The 22,768-nt window shown below is 38.3% G+C and overlaps 1 protein-coding gene across 1 annotated transcript in view; it reads left to right on the top strand.

Moving 5' to 3' along the window:
- The window catches only part of CRYBG1 (crystallin beta-gamma domain containing 1), a 209,565-nt gene that overhangs the window by 68,968 nt on the left and 117,829 nt on the right, over positions 1 to 22,768 (top strand). Inside the window, exon 2 of the mRNA XM_003824339.5 lies at positions 18,812 to 18,950. Within this exon, the coding sequence (XP_003824387.3) occupies positions 18,812 to 18,950 (139 nt within the window). The remainder of the gene's footprint in view (positions 1 to 18,811; positions 18,951 to 22,768) is intronic.

Here is a 22,768-nt window from a genome sequence, read left to right on the forward strand (position 1 = left end):
TTTCTTTCTTTCTTTTTTTTTTTTTGAGACAGAGTCTCACTCTGTTGCCCAGGCTGGAGTGCAGTGACGCGATCTTGGCTCACTGCAACCTCTGTCTCCTGGGTTCAGGCGATTCTCCTGCCTCAGACTCCTGAGTAGCTGGAACTATAGGCATGCACCACCACACCCAGCTAATTTTTCATATTTTTAGTAGAGATGGGGTTTCACTCTGTTAGTCAGGCTGGTCTCAAACTCCTGACCTCATGATCCACCCTCCTCGGCCTCCCAAAGTGCTGGGATTACAGGCATGAGCCACCATGCCCAGCCGCTATTTTCTCTTCTTACACTAATATTATTGCTCTCTGCTTTTACAAAAAATAAAATGACTCTTATTTTAAACCAGCAAGTCAGGGTTGCTGTGAGGATAAAGAGATAATATACATGAAAGCACTGCTTTTCAAGGTATAAAGTGCTATACAAATATAAGACAATCTTCATACTGTGCACCTCTTCTGGTCAAACTGGGGGAGAAAGGAGACTAGAAGCTGTTTGGAAGCCTGAGAAGTTTGACCTCTGGTTTCCCTATGCTTTGGGATCTGGGTTGTCAATATGTACTCGTGGGTTATCAGTCCTCCTGGGGTGAATGTTCTGTTGATTCCAGTGCCTCCATATTATCTGGGATTTAATTCTTTGACTAGTGTCGCTATAGCAAAAGAGTGGAGTCATTGAAACCTGCTGTAATGGCTGATATTGGAATTGTTATAGTATAGAGGAAAGTCTCCAGTTGGTTTGAAGTTCATGATATTTCTGGGCTTGAGACCTGAGCTAGATCTAATTTACAGTCCATTTGAAGGAAAAGATTGCATCTGACAGTTTTTGTTTGCTTTTAATTGCTAGAAACTGGGAAATATATATATATATATATATAAACATACACATACATACATATACATACATACATATATATATGCAGTAGTAGTGGCAGAGGTAAAGACACGAATTTTCTACTGCCATGTAACAAATTACCCCAAAACTTAGTGTCTTGAAACAACAAACATTTATTATGTCTCAGTTTGGGCAGATCAGGAATTTAGGAGCAGCTTAGCTGATTGGTTGCAGCTCAGGTTCTCTCTTAGGTTGCCGTCAAGCTGTCAACCAGGGCTCTAGTCATCTAAAGGTTTGACTGGGACTGGAAGATCCATTTCCAAGTTCACACATGAGGCTTTTATCAGAAGGCCTCAGTTCCTCAATGGCTATTGGCTAGAGGCCCAGAGCAAATGATATATCAGAGAGAAAGAGAGAGAGAGAGATTGAGAGAGAAAGAGAGAGAAAGAAAGAGAGAGAAAGGAGAAAGAGGGACACACTGTTATTACCTAGTCTTGGAAGTGAGGTATCACCACTTCTGTATAAGAGAGGACACGGGCGTAAATACCAGAAGGTGAGGATCATGTGGGATGTTTTGGAGGATAGCTACAACAGTAGTCAAAAAAATTAAGTAAATTTAAGGATTATTCAGATTTTGAACTGCATTTAAGACTGTGGGCAATTTTTTCCTGTCTTTAAGTTTATCCAGGATTGGATAAACTTGACCTTGATTTGTAATATAATTATCTGATAATACTGATTAGAGTTTTAGGAGTGCTTATTCCTCTTCAATGAGGGTTATAAAAGTGCAAAAAGAAGACGCTGTGCCAAGCAAGCCTCTAGACTCCTAAAACAGAGGTTGGCAAACTTTTTCTCTAAAGGTCTAGGTAGTAAGTATTTTAGGCACTGACAGCCACACAGTCTCTATTGCAACTGCTCAACTTTCTCCCATTGTAGCAGTAAAGCAGCCATGGACATGGCTGTATTACAATCGCTGTGTGGCTCTTCCAATAAAACTCTATTTACAAAAACAGGTGGTGTGCCAGAGTTGGCCTGCAGGCCTTAGTGTGCTAAGCCCTGATGTAAAAGAAAAACTAGAGAATAATAAATCAGAAGATTTTATCCTGGATCAGTTTGCAAGGGAAAAGATTTACTTGTAAATCTCTACCAGTTTCAGTTTATGGATTTGTTGATTTGTTCTGCAAAATGTGTATGGATAACAAAAAGAAGCTGTAGGGTAAATGAAGAGATACAGATCACTGAAAAACCAAACAATGAATGGAATCAGCATGCCCCTTCATTATTTGTTCCCTGTCCCCTGTTTAGGTAGAATAAATGATTTTGAAATGATGCACAACAGGAAACAAAACAAAACAAAACCTTCTCCTGTTAATTTCTGTGTTCTCCTGTCCCACTCCTCAATCTAGCTGCCAGCACTACAAAGTCATTATTATTATTATTATTTTAGAGACAAGGTCTCCCTCTGTCAACCAGGATGGTGTGATCATAGCTTACTACAGCCTCAAACTCCTCAGCTCAAGCCATCCTCCTCCCACCTCAGCCTCCCAAGTAGCCAGGACTACAGGGGCCGCCACACCTGACTAATGTTTTAAATTTTTGTAGCAATAGGGCCTCACTATGTTGCCCAGGTTGGTCTTGAACTGCTGGGCTGATATGATGCTCCTGCCTTGGCCTCCCAAAGTTCTAGAATTACACACATGAGTCACTGCCCCCAACCTACAAAATTACATTACAATCATTTGTAATGATTGCTTTTTAATTCTCTGACAAGTGTCAAAACAGATGTTGGCTGCATCATACAGGGTGAATTTCTCTGCAGTATTGTTTTCCTTGCAAATTTAATTAATTAATTAATTATATTTATTTATTTTTGAGATGGAGTCTCATGCTGTCACTCAGGCTGGAGTGCAGTGGCGTGATCTTAGCCCACTGCAACCTCCACCTCCAGGAGTCTGAGTGATTCTCCCGCCTCAGTCTGCCACCATGCCCAGCTAATTTTTGTATTTTTCGTAGAAATGGGGTTTCACTATGTTGGTCAGGCTGGTCTCTAATTCTTGACCTTAAGCACTTTGGCCTCCCAAAGTGCTGGGATTACAGGTGTGAACCACGGTGCCCAGCCCTTGCAAATTTAAAAAACAAATCGTGTCTTGGAAACCATCCAAGAAAAAATTAGTGAAGTATTCCAAGATCTAGATTGGGAATTATTGGCCTAAGAAACTGGGAAAAAGAAATTGAGACTGGCAGGCAAAATCTATGCATTAATATTTTATTAAATTATGTAAAAAGGTCTGTTCCATCATCGGAGTTTTACCTTCTATTACTGCCACTCAAAATCTTTATTTAAGCTTCCCTGAGGAACCTATTAGGAGTTTTAAAACATTTTTATTAAATGTTTTTCTTATTATAAGAGAATGAATGTCAATTTCGGAAAATACAGAAAGAATAGAAATCAGTCCTGATCCAACTAGCCAGAGAATTCCTGTTCAGATTTTAGTGTTATTTCCTTTCAGTATGCTCTTAGATATGTAACATCGTTGACATGCAATCTCTTTTTTTTTTTTTTTGAGACGGAGTCTTGCTCTGTCGCCTAGGCTGGAGTGCAGTGGCGCGATCTCGGCCCACTGCAGGCTCCGCCCCCCGGGTTCACGCCATTCTCCTGCCTCAGCCTCCCTAGTTGCTGGGACTACAGGCGCCGCCACCTCGCCCTACTGTTTTGTAATTTTAGTAGAGACGGGGTTTCACCGTGTTAGCCAGGATGGTCTCGATCTCCTGACCTCGTGATCCACCCACCTTGGCCTCCCAAAGTGCTGAGATTAAGGCGTGAGCCAACGCGCCCGGCCGCAATCTCTTATTCTACTTTTCTACTTAACATTATATCACAAGTTTGCCCCCATGACTTAAAGGATAAATGGCATTCCATAACATGGATATGCAATAATTTACTTAGTCATTACCTGAATGGGTTGTTTGCAAATTTTGTTATCATAAATAATATTACCATAAGCATATTATAAATAGATCTTTGAATGCTTTGAAAATTATTTCCTTCAAATCATTTCCTAAAAGTAGAGTTATAGGGGATAGGTATAGTAGCATTTTAAGTCTCTTGATAAGTATGAATAAATTGCTTACTAAAAGACTGTAGCAATTAATATAACCCCCCCACCCCCAAGTAGTATGTTAAACCATTGGACATTATCAATTTTAAAATTGTATCCCAAGCCAGGTGTAGTGGTGCACACCTGTAGTCCCAACTACTTGGGAGGCTGAGGCACAAGATTCGTTTGAGGCCAGAAGTTTGAGACTGCAGTGTACTATAATTGCACCTATGAATAGCCACAGCACTCCAGCCTAGGCAACAGAGAGACCCACTTCTCTAAAAACAAAACAAATAAAATTGTATCCTATTGTTACTTTAATTTGCATATAGGGAAGTTGAAGTTGGGAAAATATTTTCATTAACACTTTATTTCTTCAAATGCTTTATTTTTTTCATTTCCCTTGTTCATCTCATTGGGTTTGCTAATATTTTTCTTATATATTTATATGGTTTCTTTAGCATGGCTCTTAACTAATCATCAGGTATACTTGCTGAAAGTATTTTCTTGGCTTGTTATTGCCTTTAATTTTTTAATGTATGGAAATTTTTATTTTTGCATAGTAAAACTACCAATATTTTTCTTCTTCTTTTCTTTTTCTTCTTCTTTTTTTAAGAGATAGCATCTCACTCTGTCACCCAGGCTGCTGGAGTACAGAGGTACAATGTTTGCTCACTGTAACCTCAAATTCCTGGGGTCAAGCAATCCTCCTGCCCCAGCCTCCTGAGTAGCTAGGACTACTGGCAAGCTCCATCACACTCAGCTGATTTTTGTTTGTTTCGTAGAAACAGGGTGTTGCTATGTTGCCCAGGCCGGTTTTGAACTCTTGGGCTCAATTGATCCTCCTGCCTTGGCCTCCCAAAGTCCTAGGATTACAGGCATGAGCTACGGCACCTAGCCTTTCTTTTTTATTTCTCTCATTGCTTTTAATCTTAGGAAGTTGTTTTCCTTCCCTTCTAATATGCCATAATATGCTCCTAATCTTTATGATTTGATGTTTCTGCATTTAATTCTTTAGCCACCAGGAATTATCTTTGATATGGTATAACTTGGCTGGGATTTAAAGGAATGGATGATATAGAGATACACAGTTCTCTTTAGCTCAGAGATTCTCTCTCAGTACTTCTTGATTTTATTTCAAGGTTTCTTAGTTCCTGAGACAGCACCTTTTTATGTTGGGACTTTTGGTGTCTTTGGAGTGCCTGGATGACTTTAAAGGGCATGTACATCTTTTTATTTATCTTTCTTCCTTCCACAGGGCTTAGTAGAGTGCTTTACTAAGAGACAGCCCATTCTACACCTCCCTGGAAGAGACTGGCACATGCCAAGCCTCATTTAAAAACTACTCTGAAGGCCAGCGTCCCTAAAAAGATCTCTTCCTCTGAGTTATTACTGATGCCAGAAATACCTGTTATTTCATCTCTGTGTTAAACGTTGCCCTCTCCTCAAGCTGTCTTTTAGAATGCACATTCACGTTGGGGTAGCGTGGTATATTAGTTTCCTGGGATAGCTATAACAAGTTGCCGTAAACATGGTCACTTAACAGTTTTTTCTCTCTCACAGTCTGGGGGCTAGAAGTCCAAAATCAAAGTTTCAGCAGGACCGTGCTCCTTCTGAAGGCTCTAGGGAAGGATCCCTCCTTGCTCTTCCTAGCTTCCCATGGCTGCCGGCAATCCTTGGTGTTCTCGTTGGCTTCCCACTGCGTCACTCCAGTCTCCTCCTGCATTGTCACAGGCGTGTGGCTCTGTCTATAAGCAAATAGTAAATCCATAATCCATATGTGTTTGCTTTCCCATAACATGCTTACATTTTAAGCAGAGAATCAAAGTTTTTGCATGGTATTTCTTTGGTTGATCAATATCTTCCTTTTTCTACTAGTAAAACAGATAAACTATTGATAGGAAGGTGAGAGGACAAAATGAATAATCCATTGGAATGATTCATGTAATGGTTTGATGTCAAATATTTTCGGTTTTCAAAAATAAATGAATTAATAGTAATTGCAGTTATGTGATTTTCTCATATTTAAAGTCTAGTAGCATAAATTGTAACTGTTAAATTTGATAACAAGAGAAAAATATGGTCAGGTGCAGTGGCTCATGCCCGTAATCCCAAAATTTTGGGAGGCTGAGGTGGGAGGATCACCTGACCCCAGGAGTTTGAAACCAGCCTGGGAAACATAGTGAGACCTGGTATCAATTTACTTAAAAAATGAAAAAAAAAAAAAAAAAGAGAAAAATATTTTGAGTGGTTCCCAAGTGAGGAAAACCTAAGATTTTCTTCTTTTAAAGAAAAAAAAGGATGACAGATTGGGAAATTAATTTTGCTAATAAAATATTTTGATCCTTTTCAGTAAAAAACAACTATCAAAGCTGGGAAAAATACCAATAGCCTTTATTCTTCCCTTTTAAACAATGTGTGAAATAGAAAATTTTAATAAAATTTAATTATCTCCTTTTTAATTTTATGAATTTCTCATTTTTAGAAGCATCTTTATATGTCCTACCATTATTCAGTTTATAAAAAACAAGTTTGTTTCCTTTTTGAATTATTGTTAATATTCTTTAAAATTTGGTACAAAGACAATATGAAGATATTTTAACTGAAGAATATGAATACAGTGGTTCTTTCTGTTAGATTGTGCCCAATTTTCACAAGTGAAAGTTTCTACCTTCGTCTTGACTGCAGGAATAAAAATCTCCTGTGAGCAGAGATTGTTGACTCAAGAGTCCTCATCATTCTACCTGATGAGATAACACTCCCTAATTTAAAATATTGTTAAACAAAATAAATATTTTCTTGGGACAGAATGCTTTGTGGTTTAGTGACTCAACTCTCTCTGTACTGGAAGCCTCAACCAGTGGTACAAGAAAAAACTTGTTTTGTATCATCCCTGACTGAAAAAAAAAAAGCATTTGTTTTATACCCACTGAGTACAGGTTATAGAGACAGAAGGTGATATGGTTCTTAGCTCCTAAAAAGCCTATGATTAAATTGAGAAACTGATATATGTTCCCGGAAAACCTAGATGAACACTTACTAAATAGCACTAGGTGCAACTATATGAAATTGCCATATTTGACTGGTTTTGACCTACAAAAATGGTATTTCATAATGTTGAACCTCGAAGTTCAAAACCACTTACTTTCTCTCCCCTGCATTATGCACATCCTTCAGTTCTCTGTGTCAACAGCTGTACAAGAAGCCTGTGCTAAGCCTGGCAGTCCCAGCACCCAGCCCAGGGAAGACGTGGGGCTGGTGGCTTTCCCCTTCCAGGGCTGTGCACCTGCTGTGCTGCCTCTCTTCTTTTGCCCTCTGCTCTCCCTCAGCTACATTATTTCCACATATAGAATTTTCCTTCCTTTAAAGCACATCCTCACCTTATTTGAAACACTTTCCTTTCTTCCTCTCTCTCTCTCTTTTTTTTTTCTTTTGAGACAGAGTCTCTCTCTCTGTCACCCAGGCTGGAGTGCAGTGGCATGATCTTGGCTCACTGCAACCTCCGCCTCCTGGGTTCAAGCAAGTCTTCTGCCTCAACCTCCCAAGTAGCTGGGACTGTAGGCGCACACCACCATGCCCAGCTAATTTTTGTATTTTTTGGTAGAGGCGGGGTTTCACTATGTTGCCCAGGCTGGTCTCGAACCCCTGATCTCAAGCGATCCACCTGCCTCAGCCTCCCAAAGTGCTGGGATTACAGGTGTGAGCCACTGCACCCGGCCCCTTTCTTTTTTTCTTTCCATTCTTTGTTTCCCCTTTCATTCCATTATTAATCACTATCACTCAGTTGATGGCTGTAAAGCCTAAAAGTAAAGCTAGTGATGCATTTGTGTGACGGAAAGGGAAAAACCATGAATCTTGATGTGAAATTAGAAATAATAATCATCAACATGTGGTAACAACAAAAGCTCTGTAAAGTCATGTTATAGCCTCTGAAAAATTCTCCACCCACCATCTCTTTCTGATGAAACTGATGTTTCTCAATAATCCCTATTCTTAAAAAGAGAATAATCTACACTTGAGAAAAATAGACACTATTTCTCACACCATTTTATTGCTTTCTTTTTCTTTTTAAAAACTAGTATTGAAACAATTCTGTGATTTATAACGACGTCCTTTTCTTTTTGCTGTAGTGTAATATTTCAGCTACATGAAATTGACTTTTAGGGGCTTATGAAACAGGATTTATTACAATCAGGGAAATCTTGGAGGAAGTGAATTTTGAAATTAGACTTGATGGAATTTGATAGCCAAAGATTACAAAGAGGAGAGGCAAAAGCATTAATAGAAAACCCAAGCAAAGACATATAAATAATGAAGCAAGTTGTATGTATGGGAAGGGCAAACAAATCTGTCTGACCACAGCTGGAAGTCTGAGGTGGAGGGAGGGGAGAAGGAGGTTAGAGTGGTATTGGAACACCCTTAGGGTGGGAATTTGAAGCTGACATTTGGAGCTTGTGACTAGCATCTTTGCAAGGACAACTTTATTTGGATAGATGGAGAGCAGGGATACTGTGATAATCTCTTTTTCCCTCTGCTTGCCTCTGCACCTTAGAGAATTTCTATTCATGAGAGCTGAGGTGATAAATATCAGTCCATCTCAGATTCAGCTTCACAGCCATTCCATTGTCTTCAGTCAGCAAAACTGTATCCCTGATGTGTTGCTAATACACAAAGATTTTTCATGAGAAATGATTTTAAATTAGAGTTCTCTTTTGAAACATTAACACCAGTTAACTGAACTAATTCATTAGGTATTTGATGACAATTCTAGTCGCTACATAAGGATATATCTAGGAAGCCTTAAAGCAACTTTGGTCCCTTGTGGAGTTTACCCACCTGGTGCAGGTGAGTGAGAGAAGCCAAAGATATGATTCAGACAATTATGAATTATGTACTAATTACTGATCATTTCATATTAATCATCAGACAACTAGCAGGTGCTTGGAAATTGAGTAAGTGGAACATGATGAAACTGACAGTTATAAAAATTAATGTAAAAAATGAACCTCCATAAGAATTATTTTGAAAAACTAAAAAATATAAGGAAACCTCTCTCATATTGAAAATGATTTTTTTTAGTTTTATATTATTATCAAAAGGCATTTACTATAAGCACCATATTATGTGTAGGAATGTTTTAGAGGTCTTGCAAGTAACCTTTAAAGACTCAATTCTCACTTCTAGGTTTATAAAGATTTATAGACCACCATATAAAAGAATATATTGAATAGAGCCTTGAAACCTCTGAATTATAGCTGTGAGAAAGTTGAGAGTATATGATCTATAAGAAAAGTAGGTGTTTGTGAGTTCAGAAAATACAATAAATGCTTAAAAATGTTTGATACAAGGAACAGTTACACAATTTCTCTTGAAACTTTATTGCTTCTAGAAATGCCATGAAGTAATGATGATTGCGGCAGTGTAAGTGCCATCAAAGCTCAGGATTGATGAAGATAATTATTTGAGTGCCTGGAAGGATTAACTAAGGCAGACGAGTTTCGTGCCAGGTTGTTTAGGGACCCCAGAGTTTAAGAGACTCTTACTAATTGTTGCTGGCATGAGTTTTGGACTAGAGAGCTAAGGTGGGGCAAAGGTAAACAAAATAGGCAGATGATGCATATTAAAGATGCTATAAAGTTAACTTCAAAGTGTGTGCCATCACCACAGACTTCTGGAAAATAATAACCAACAGACCAGTTTTGCATGTAACTATCGTGGTTAGGAGGAGGTGCTTTTGAACCAAAGCTTTATATTGACATTATTTGAAACAGTCATAAACAGCAACAGGCTCTACAAGCAGCTGCTATCTTCATGACTCAAACCACCTTTGCAGAAAGCGCTTTGTATTCACTCAGCCAGCAAACTCTTACAGAGCATCTGTGATGTGACAGATGTTATTATATGCCGTGGCAGAAACAAAGGGACTCATACCCAGGAGCCCCTTAAAGAGATGAGATGAGAGAAAGAGCCATCAGTGATAAGTAAGCTAAAATATAACAAAATTGCCTGGAATATAGGGTGTGTAGGGGAGCTACATTTGAAAAGTTAGACTGGGTCCAGAAGGTGAAAGCACTTGAATACCAGACAATGAAGTTAGGGCTTTATTCTGTAGACAGTGCTGAGCTATCTGTTGGTTTTCAAACCAGACAGTACATCAGGAAGATCAATCTATTTGTAAAGTTAGAATGGGTTAAAGGCTGCAGGAGACACTCAGTAGCAGAGAATAACTGGAATCTTACTAAATTGAAGGCATAATGAAGTTTAGAAGTAGGATAGTAGTGGTTGGAATGCACAAGAGTAGATGGATGTCATACTGGTGAGATGGAAGAAACAGTTTTCTTATATTTATAACTGCCTCCCTGTCACTTCTTCCTCTAAAAGATTTACAGTAGTTTGCATCCAATTAACAATGCAAATAAATACAGATCAGAAAACTAAAAGAATGATAGTGTGATAAGAGAAACAATTACTTTACAGAAACACACATTCATAAAGTTCTACATAATTGTTAAAATTGATTCATGATCAAGTACATGGACCTCATTGTCTAAAAGACAAGGGGTGAAAAAGAGAAAAGCTTTTCTTGGCATTTCAGAATGAGAGAAATCTTTCCCTTCAGTCTCCATATAAAGGATATTAAGTAAGATGGTACCTAACATCCTTCTTGGCATCCCTGCAATAGATCCAACCAAGAGTTCTACGTGGCTGCATCTTATAGTGTCCCTCAAAGCAAGTTCAAATGTGATGACAAAGGACCCCTTGATGAGTGATCAGAGGTGGATTGACTGGAGCAGGAGGGCTCAAAGATGACTCCTCAGGGTTGCCCCTGGTACTTTAGGACTATTTCTCTACCCTTGTGCCTATAACCACATAATTTTTTTTTCATTTTTAGTTTTTGTGGGTACATAGTAAGTGTATATATTTATAGAATACATGAGATATTTTGATACAGGCATATAATGTGTAATAATTGCATCAGGGTAAATGGGGTATCTTTCACCTCAAGCATTTATCCTTCCTTTGTGTTACAAACAATCCAATTATTTTCTTTTAGTTATTTTTTAATGTACAATAAAGTAGTGTTGACTGTAGTCACCCTGTTGTGCTATCAAATACTAGATCTTATTCATTCTATCTAACTGTATTTTTGTATCCATTAATATAACCATATTCTGCCAGGCTTTTTCCTCCTTGCCTGCTCCATGGTAATATCACCAGAAGCTTTGTTTGGTGCTACAAAGGATAACAATTGAAAATACCCTCTTTTGCATTATTAATTTGTTATTCATGAGCTTAGTAAGATCATTAGTCTTTCTTTGGGGAGTATAGACACTATCAAAATAAAAGCTACATTTTCTCTTCTCTGCCATTAGATGATAAGAATTTGAATTGCCTTAAAAGGAAAATTCCAGCAATCAAAAAAATCTTCTTTTGTATTTCGACAACTGAAAACAAAACTTGTCCAACTTGACTGTTATAAAGAGAAGCTGAAAAAAATGCCATGATCTTCAGCTTCTCTAAATCAGAGCATGTGCAATCACGCGTGAAACACAATACTCTTGATAAACCCGAGCCTTTCCTTGAGGCACAGACCTCGGTTCCTCAGTTCTCCTGGGGATTTGCACAATTCTCCTGGTTGTTTGGTCCTCGGCCTTGGCTTCTCTTTGCTTGTGCCCAGAATGAAATCATTTCTTCCTCTGGGACCAATGCTAATAAAGCCAAACCTTGTGGAACCTAGCCTGGTTCTGGGTGAGTTTCATGGTTCATTAATCATGTGGAGTGATCCGAAATGATCAAAATCAACATACTAGTGGTCCTGGGGTATCTTGCTTAACTTTCACAGACTTGGTAGCACCCAAAGCCTCGATTTCACAAGATAGAAGTATTAAGGCAAACATTTCCAGCCTTTGTTGGAGAGATGATTTGCATTCCACTGGTCAGATGTGAGGGGGAACTTAGACATTTCTGCACCACACAGCATATTGGGAGATGGCTCCCAGCCTTCAGGCTGCCATTTTGAAAGACTTGGTGGCTCACACCTGTAATCCTGGCACTTTGGGAGGCTGAGGCAAGACAATCATTTGAGGCCAGGAGTTCAAAACCAGCTTAGGCAACATAGCGAGACCCCGTCTTTACAAAAACCAACAAAACAAACAAACAGACAAACAAACAGAAACCATCAAAGTGCCCAGGAAGGTGAATGCAATCAGGAAGTAGAGGCTGACTGGACAAAAAAGGATGAGTAGAGGAGTGATATTCTTGTGCAACCACTAGATGGCAGAGTTTCTGCATTCTATTACCATTGGCAACACGAAATACTGGGGTTAGTGGTGTAGCATCATTTACATACCTGTAACTTTGAGGATGCTTTGTATTTTAAAAACTCAAATGAGCATAGCAAATTGTTTTCATTTCCCCATCCAACTTGGAATTTTGTGATCATGAAACTCATCTACTGAGAATCTAAAATTAGTCTCTGAGTGAGGAGTTGGGTGGGTTCTCTACTCCTAACTCTGTCATTAGCCATGTGACTTTGAACAATGAATATCTCTGGGCCTCAATGAACTCATCTGAAAAATGGTATGGTTGGGTCACTAGATTATCTCTAAGGGATCTTCCAACCCAGATATTCTCCTTTCATATTTGAGCCTGATAAATATGCTAGCTCAAAGTACCATCTATAGAATTCCTTATAAATTATTATTCAGGACATGTCAACTGACATTCATATGCATAATTACAATAGCTGATACTTATTGAGAACCTACTATATGGCAGTACTAGGCTAAGCATTTTACCAGTTTTACCTAATTTAATTCTCTTAACAATTTATCACTCCCATTTTGCAGATGAAGAAACTGAGGCTTAAAGAAGTGACTAGCTCAAGATCATATAGCTAATGGCCAGGCTGGTGTGACTCTGAAATCTGTGTGTATACATTGCTATATTTGATCCTTTATTCAGCTGAGAAAAAATATAAATTTGAAGACAACACTGCTTCTGAAGGAAAAACCCATTCTGTAAATCCAAAATTCTAGATTTTCCAAGGGAAATAGATTGTGGGGTTTTGTTTTATTTCTGGAGATGGGAGAGATTTACATGACTCTATCCTCACACTGTCATTAGATGCCTCTTTGTGAGCCTGGGCTTCCAGTACCATGTACATGGGTAACCAGCAGGCGCAACACTGTCAGTCAGTCATATGGTTTCCGAGGAACAATGTCTCTTCAAATCTGCAATAAAGTGACTGAACCAGGTAATCACCAGGGACTTTTTCAGGTCTAGCATTATCTGATGGTATGTGTCCGTAATCTAATACAGGGTCTAATGTTAGCAGGAAAGAGGTTGCTCAGTAAATGGTTGCTCTCTACCATTTAGCAGTTGCAGTAAAGAAACACCATGCACATTATTAGTGCCATTTGTTAGTGAATTAAGTTTTCTCCTTCCTTTGTGGCCAGAAAACTTATGCATGTTACAACCAATGCCTTAATTCAGAAGAGTGGTTCTAGTATCTGGTGTCTTAGGTTCCCTTGAGGAAATAATTCAATTCAATGCAGGTGGAAGCCTTTTTGGTAACTTTGAAATCACAACTCTGAGGCTCAGTTGAACACAGTAATAATTCTTTGGATAGACAATAGATGGCAGTACAGCATCAATTTATAACTTATAAACTATAGTTAAACCTAAACTTTTATGCTACATTTTATTATTTTGGATGTACATTACTATAAAACAAGAATTATTAAAAAACTTATTTAACTTGCCTTATATTAGGCTACACATATTTAAATGCTTAAGGAACAACTTGGTGGTGTAGATCAACATTAGGAAAACTCGAACTAGATTTATCAGGGCCACTTTCAAGGGCTTTGGAGAGGCCCTAGCACTGTCAATCTTGAGAAAGTAAGAGATTCTCTTTTCTTTTTATTAAAGAGGCCCGCCCCCTTCTTATATAAGCTTTAGGTCTCACAATTCTGGGATTTGTCTGAGAATAGCCATGTGGCTCTTTTAACTTGGGAAAGGGAAGACAGTCTTGCCGTTATTAATTTTGCTACCAACTTAATCTCCAGGGAGAGGGGCAATCTGGTTTTTTAAAGTAAGCCAAATAAAAAGGAAACATAATTGAATGAATTGGCAAATGTTCCACTTACTTCTAAGTCTGAGTAAAATCAAGTACCATACTTAACACTGAAACTTTCACTCTGGCAGTATAATATCTGTGCTAAAAAGAAAAGGGAGGTACAAAGGAGTATAATTAGCAAGTTAATAAATTATCCTCTGCTAAGACTGCAGACCAATATGATAGCATTTGGCGGTTGTTTTATGTTATTTACCCAAGAGGTTATTGTCGTTAATAAATGACCAGTTGTGACTATTCACAAAGGAAACTGTGCTTCCATTGGCACATAAATTTCTCATCAGGGAGCCAAGCTTAGCCTCTGTTATGACCACCTACACCCTACTCATCAGGAGTAAAACTAAAATTAACCCTTTGGGTACAAAAATAATAGAAAGAATGAATAAGACCCAGTATTTGATGGCACAACAGGGTGACTATAGTGATAATAATGTAATTGTACACTTAAAAATAACTAAAAGAATATAATTGGATTGTTTGTAACACAAAAGATAAATGCTTGAGGGGATGGATGCCCCATTCTTGATGATGTGATTATTACACTTTGAATGCTTGTACCTCATGTACCTCATAAATATATATATATATATATATATCTACTATGTACCCACAAAAATAAAAATAATAATGAAAACATTACCCTTTGGAAAAGAAAAGTTAACAAACTTTCCAATTGGTCTTTCCTGTTGCAAACATTTATTAAGGTTGGCTTTTAGGCTAGGGAGACTTATCTATGTGTAGTTCCAGAGGTAACCATTATTCGGAATCGAAAATATTTCTGCCCATTCGATAAGCCCCTATGTCTACTAGACCTTAATATCCTTGAGGGCAGGGAGTGGAATTGTTCACTTTTGTGTGCTTTGATATATGACATGTCATGGAAGATCTAGAAAATGTTGAAAGAATGAATGCTAGATAGTGTTACAAAGTTGCTTTAGGTCTTAGAGACCTCTTGGCATGATTTCAAGTGTATTATTTCTGTGTAATACATTGTGAAGGTTGTGTTTCAGGAGACAAACTTGTCCAGTAAGCTTGCTAGGAGTAGAAGGCCTGTGACTGACTCTAGAGAGGAAGTAGAACATGCTCCTGGGACGGCCTGAGTTTCCGGGGCTGGGTGAGAAGCTGCCCTGAAGCAGAGTTCTGTTTGCGAAGCCCTCTCAGCCCACACATCCCGTGACCTTGCCTCACCTCCAACCAAGTCCTGGAGCAAACTGTGAAATCATGGCGTCCATGGCCAGGTGCACAGCAGCACTGTCTGGATCTGGGTCACGAGGAAAGGGAATTTAGCCAACACCCCATCATTCTCCTCCTCTCAAAGGGAAGCAGAGGTTATTGGGTATACCACACACACTCAGCAGTTCCTGTTTTAGAATGATGGTGAAGCAAGGGCCTTCCCTGGAACTGTCTGTGATAGTCCTCACCTCCTCTAGCCACTGAAAAACTAAGCCTTCCCCCAGGGCCATGTGTACCCTCCCATCTGGGAGATCATGACCCCAAGTATAGAGAACTGACTCTTGGATAGCACACTGTGTCGACTTAGTTTATCCCCCAAATCAGGAGAGCAGGCAGGTTTACAGGGTTCAACACGCTACCAGGCCCAAATTATGAAAGTTCCTACTCTGGTAGCTCAAATTCCATCTTAAATATGTGTCATCTCTACCTCTCCCAAAGCGTAGCAAGTGTGGGGAACATATTTCAAGACAAAGCTAGGGAGAGGATAGAATGCACATCGACATCCATTTCTACCCTCTCCCTTCTCCTTTTTTCCTAATTGAACCTCAGCTTCTTCAGGTGCCTAATTTCTGCACAGTAGTGTCCTTCAGGTCTCAGCCTCAAAGGGTTGGGTCCGGTGATCGGTTTAGTGCAGGTATGAAAAGAAGCCTGCTAGGTGACTTCTAGAGGAGATTTCCCCCACTTCTAAGCAAGTTACACAGGAAGGAATTATCATACCTCTATGTGACAGCTAGAAATGTAGCAGTGACTAAATTCAGCAGCAAAGGAATACACAGTTTAAACCAACTCAGTCTACCCCTTTTGTTTTATATGTGATAATATATTTTGTTTTTTATCAGGCTTCTGTGAGTTGGACTGTTATTTGCAGGCAAAAGGATCCTATGTTTTAAGCAGGGATTGTATCACAAGCAAAATACATAGAAAAGGCTACTCTTGCCAGCTTTTAATTATGTAATACATAAGTATCTAGGAAGAAGAGATAGGTCTTTTTTGGAGTGCCCGTCTCCGACAATACAAAGCTTAGGAAGCACAGGTAGATTGCTTTTATCTCTGTTGTCACTTGGAGTCAGTCAATGGGCACATATGTTTTTCCAAAAAGGAAAAATATTAAGGGGAGCAGACTGCCTAACATTTGTGGTTGACTTTTCACAATGTGTAAGTCTAATCTATGGCCACACCACCCTAAATGCACCTGATCTTGTCTGATGTCAGAAGCTAAGCAGGGTCGGGCCTGGTTAGTACTTGAATGGCTGACAATGTGTAAGTCCACAGCAGTTGGAATAAGCTTTCAAGTCCTAGGAGTCTTCTCTTGTTTGCTACTTCTTTGGCATATTTGTGAGCAGAAGGACAAGGTGAACACTAACTTAGGGTACTGGAACAATTAATAAAAATAGGTCTTGATGTAAGACACATTCATGGTGAGACGATGACAGCATTTCAACTTTAAGGTATTTTTCAGTTGTTACTTAAATTCTCCTGAGCTATATGTGTTTCTCTTTCTCTTCAAAAATACCGTATTTAAATTCCTAAGAAGATATTAGCCTCACAGTTAGAAATGTATTTTTATATGTGTTTATATATGGCATAATATATTGTCTTTACTGTACACAAGTATTACTTTCATAGTATGAAACTAAAGGAAAAACAAAAAGAAATATATTGCTGCTAATGTACCTTTACATTTTATATAATGCAAACAATAGTGACTTTTTTAAAAAGTATGTACAGGGGCCAGGCACAGTGGCTCACACCTGTAATCCCGGCACTTTGGGAGGCTGAGGCAGGTGGCTCACTTAAGGTCAGGAGTTCGAGATTAGCCTGGCTAATATGGTGAAACCCTGTCTCCACTAAAAATACAAAAAAATTAGCTGGGTGTGGTGGCACATGCCTGTAATCCCAGCTGCTGAGGCAGGAGCATCACTTGAACCCGGGAGGTGGAGGTTGCAGTGAGCTGAGATCATGCCACTGCACTCCAGCCTGGTGACAGAGTGAGACTCTGTCTCAAAAAAAAAAAAAAAAGTACACAATAGAGTTCCACAAATTATGCCCATCTATATCTCCCTTGCTGATATTACCATATTGATTAGATCTTCCTGCCCTTCTAAAGTGTTAACACTTTGCTCTATTCCTCTTTATATCCTTGCAACATTGTAGAAATCCCACAAAAGCTTCCGTTTCTGTTGCGAAATGCTGAGGTCTTGCATTTTTAGTTCTCTTTCTACTTTACTGGCATTCTTCATTCAAAGCTGTCATTCTGCTCTGGCATCTTTATTCCTGTGCTTACAAAATCTACCAAACCTTGGATCAGGTATGATGCTCAACTGCAGACAACAAAGAATACCCAAGTCAAAATGGCTTGAAGAATAGGACGTTTGTTATCTAACACAACAAGAACTCCAGAGATAGGTAATTCTGCTTCTCATTTCAAGAAATCAAGAGATAGGTATTTCCTCTCTGCTTTTTCCTCAATCTAGTCTCCTTAGGCTAATCCTGCACATGGTCCCAAGATGTTCTATCATATTCATCACATGCAGGCATGACACTGGCCTGCAGGAAAGGGAAACTTTTTCTTCTTGTAGAAGACCTTTTCCCCCATTTCTTCAGCAGACGCCTCTCACATCCCATTGGTCAGGACTGGGCCAGAGAAGCAGGGCAAAGTATGAACATTTTAGAGGGTCCGGGAGACATCAATCAATGTGGTAATATCAGCAAGACAGTTACATAGGGGCATTTGCCTAAATCAATTACTGGTGAGGGAAACTGGACACCAGGGTTAGAGCAATCCTGACTGACTACTGGGGCTGGGAGCAGCTTTCTCTGAGGCATATGGAGGATGAATTGCTGAACAAATTTAGGATTATTAGCAAAGGCAGTGTGTATGGGGGAGGTGGGAGAACAGTGAAGGGTTGAATAAAGGGAATGGCTTTGGGGTAGGCAACCATCAGAGTCTGTAAAACATTCTTTCTGCCTTTATTAGTTTCCATTCCTTTTGAATCTGATAAATATTATAATCCTAGGAACAGTTCCCATTTCCTGGCATAGTCTAGATTGTTTCTCTAACTGGGATTCAGTTCCCACTTTATTTCCAGTGTTCAGGAAACTTACAAATTTCTTTTTGTTATTTCTTAAAAGCCATGACATAGAACAACCAGGAAACTGGAAAATGAAATTGGATTACTTTCATGCCAAAATCTGTCTCTCCATCTAGTTTCTGTCTACCTCTATCTATCTCTAATTTGTTTTCTGCATAGGATTTAAAAGAATTCAGTTAGGCACAGGGTGAAGTCATCCAGGTTTATTTATAAATGTGCTATGAGAGCACCAAATTATCTACAATGCCGTGTAGGTTTTGAAGAATGATTCATTATTTGGGCTGACTGGAAATATATTAATACATGGAGAAATATGCCTTTGGGTTTCTTGAGATTTTGGCATTGTTCATAGCGTATTGACATGACTGTGGTTCCGTTCTTTGCAGAGCTTTGGATGTAGTAGATGGAAAATATGTGGTTCGAGACTCCCAGGAATTTCCACTGCACTGTGGGGAATCCCAGTTCTTCCACACCACCAGTGAGGCGCTTGGTTCCTTACTTCTAGAGTCTGGAATATTTAAAAAGGTAATGCTTCATTTCTAATGTTTGACTCCCAAGAATAAACCCTTTAAGGAGTTAAAGCACTGTAAGATAGCCTGTCTAAGAAACATATACTTAAAAGTAATGGTATATATTGTATATCATAAATTATATATATCATATGTAATATATGTTATATAATATGTATTCTGTAATTTTCTATATAATTATATTTAACAATATAATAATTTATTATGTAATATATTTTTATATAATTATTATATATATCATATATAACATTATATATCAAAGCACCATGATAATAAAGAATGAGCTTGGCCGGGCCTGGTGGCTCACGCCTGTAATCCCAGCATTTTTGGAGGCAGAGGCAGGCGGATCACTTGAGGTCAGGAGTTTGAGACCAGCCTGACCAACATGATGAAACCCAGACTCTACTAAAAAAAAAAAAAAAAAAAATACAAAAAAATTAGCTGGGTGTGGTGACGGGCACCTGTAATCCCATGTATTCAGGAGGCTGAGGCAGGAGAATCGCTTAAACCCAGGAGGTGGAGGTTGTGGTGAGCTGAGATCATGCCACTGCACTCCAGCCTGAGTGACAGAGTGAGACTGTCTCAAAAAAAAAAAAAAAGAATGAGCTTAATAAATGAACTTGACTCTTTGCTTTTTGCTGCCTTCAGGTGTCTTCCTCCTTGTAGGTGCCTTTTGCGCACGCTTTTTTCTTTTATACAAACTGGGCTTTAATGCAAAGGCATATAGATTAATACGATGTCAATATTTGGAATTAATTGTTCTTTCCTATAAAAAGCACTTATGCTTTTTTCTACTGTAAGGCATTTTCAGTTATTTTATCAATAGTTACTTCTTAATATCTAGATGCTTGTACAGAAAGTTCTGACTTAATTATATTGCCTTAAAAGAAAAGTTTTCTCCAAGGTGGGAGATAGAGAAATGTACTCATGTTAACTGCATTCCTTCACTTGTGGAAAGACATTACTCATGCACTTACTTGTCTGCAGGATGGGAAAGTAGAATGATATCTTTAGTCACAGGGTGAGTGAGAGCTAGTTTAGCTGCCAGGCCTGAAGGTTGTATAATACATTTCTTGTTATAACTTATTATAAGATCAATGAGGGTTAATAGTGAAATATATTTGTCATGAAAGAAATGCTCTCCTCCATCCCAAAAGACATTTGCTTTAGTAATACCATATATTAACGGTTTAAAAAATTACTTAGCATGAGATAGAAAGAGTTCTGGAGATTGGCTGCACAACAATATGAATGTACTTAAACTACCGTTAGTGTAGTTAATATATTGATCTGCATAGTTCTGTATAGTTAAAAATGGTTAAGATGGTAGATTTTGTTAATGTGTATTTTACCACAATTAAAAAACGTTAAAGCTTACTTAGTGATGAAAAGCAGTAAAAAGGACATGAAGAGATTATTAGCTTATATTTTATATTTCATTAGAACATGACAAAAGTAGGTAGTGAAATTCAATACAGAATGCTTTGTAACTCAAAATAGCATAATATCAATAAGGGTACCAGAAATATAAAACATTTTATAAGATATTGAATTTTAAAACCAAATTTAAATTTAAAAAATTAAGTAAACTGGCTTACCGTACTTCATACTTACTTTCAAGTTGGTTTTACATTTTATTCTTTTCTCTTTATAAGAAATAATTTATAACTAGGGGAAAAAAAACCCTGATAAACCCAGTCATTGGCCCTAGCCAGAGTTTCAAGTTGTTTCCTATATTTGTCCTTCAGTAAGTATGCCTTTTATAACATAAAACAAAAATAATTATTGGAGCATAATGCAATTACATATCCTATAATGTCTGCTGAAGTCCAGGAAACAATTCGTGGCAGTGTTCAGAATTGAGGCAAAAAATAAGTTCCTTGAGGTAGGTGGCAAGGAAGGGTCTGTTGTGACCTCCCTTGCAAAAAGCTCTGGGCATTGGGCTGCCCACAGGAGCAGCCCCAAGGCCAAGCCAAAAATGTCAGGGAAGGAAGGAGGCCAGTTGGTATACCTGGGAGAGGCGGAGGCTTGAAGCCGCAGATGAACTGGGATCCCAGTGTAGGGATGGAGCCGGAGCAGGGAGAAGAAGGGCAGGAACTTGAGAGAGCAAGGAGAGGCAGAGTGTGGTTCAGGCGACCCTGTCTCTAAGTGTCACTGGAATGGGGTCAGCCAGGCGCTGTCTCTACTCTCTACTCACTGTACCACACCCTCCACCTCAGAGAGGCTCAAAATCTCTACAACCGAAGAATTGGCTCTGGGAGCCACTTACCATCTGCCTGTTGTCTCCCTCTCTCCCCATCTCCATCATCCCTTCTCCCCTCTCTCTTTTCACCCTTGCTCTCTTAGGCCCTGGCTGTCTTAATCTTTCTCACTCTGCATATCATACCAGGGCCGGAAGGAGGCAAGAGGCAGTACAACAGCCTTTCTCTTCCCCACTGATGTGTTTTCAACTCTGTCTCTTGAGATCATGGCTGAGAGATTTACTGAACCATTAGCTCAGAAGTGCAAGACCCCACCTACCCACCCACACACACACCCCACTACCACCTCCCTGGCCAATATTACTGGGAAACAAATGTTGACTCCATTTAGATTCTGGGTAGTTTATATTCACAGTGAGTTCTAGGGTGCCAGGGGCACCTCCCATACATTCCAAATTACCCTTCTCTGAATCCACTCTCCCCAGTGAGCCTGAGCATTTCCTGCAAGATTCAGCAGGTTTGCGGAGGGAGTTATATCAAGGACCACCAATGACCTTCTTTCCTAGGCAGAATAAATTATATCTATTTATTCAAACTAATGCTCACATTTTTAATTTGTATTATAGCTAAGCAATTTACATTTTCCAAAACAACCAGAATTTACCCATTTTTATAACTGTTCCATATGTTCTATGTTATTGTATTTGTATATTATTTTTAACACGTTGTAACAACATTTCTTAGAGTAGACAATATTGTATTGAATCTTTCAATTAAATTAGAAAACATGCTGGTCCGAGTGCAGTGGTGTTTATAACTAACTGATCACAACCAGTTACAGATTTCTTTGTTCCTTCTCCACTCCCACTGCTTCACTTGACTAGCTTTAAGAAAAAGACATTTACTATACCTGCTTGTATAAACAAATACGGATTTATAGTTACAAATACAATATTGCCTCTCAAATTTACATATACAACAACTACAGGAAAAAGTGTAACTACAAATTAGAATATTGCTAGAATTTAAATCTTAAGTGAGAAAAATCATCAGGGATTGTATATTTATTTATACAAAACAAGTTTTCCTTTAAACAATTGCATTAAATATTTAGTTGGCTTTAGCGTAGAAGGTATGTTTATTTAAAATATTTATATTTCTAACAGACCTTTTTTTTCACGAGAGAAAAGCATAAGAAAGTGGTATCATTAAATAAAAACATATCATGTATTATGTGACAAACACGAATTGGATAACTCTTTGCATATAAGAGTGAATTAACATTGTAGATTATTATGTGTTTTTTGTATTTATTTTCATATATCTACTTATATTTATTATGTTATATTTATTGCTTAACTCATTTTGGAAGTGAAAATGTCTTGATTCCACTATGAGGAGGTATTTCCAGGACATGAAGAGATACCCTTTATGAATTAAAGTGTTTCTTTAAAAAAAAAAGGAACAAGAATATTGAGTAATGTATTATTAATTAAAGTATAATATCTTCAAAGAGAGTACTTGCCTTAATGAGAATTTCAATGATTTCTAGTATAAAAATATTTTAATCCTCCTTGAATTCTAATCACTTATTTTCATCTAGAAATTATAT

The sequence above is a fragment of the Pan paniscus genome, chromosome 5 (genome assembly GCF_029289425.2).
Source record: "Pan paniscus chromosome 5, NHGRI_mPanPan1-v2.0_pri, whole genome shotgun sequence".
Taxonomy (NCBI): domain Eukaryota; kingdom Metazoa; phylum Chordata; class Mammalia; order Primates; family Hominidae; genus Pan; species Pan paniscus.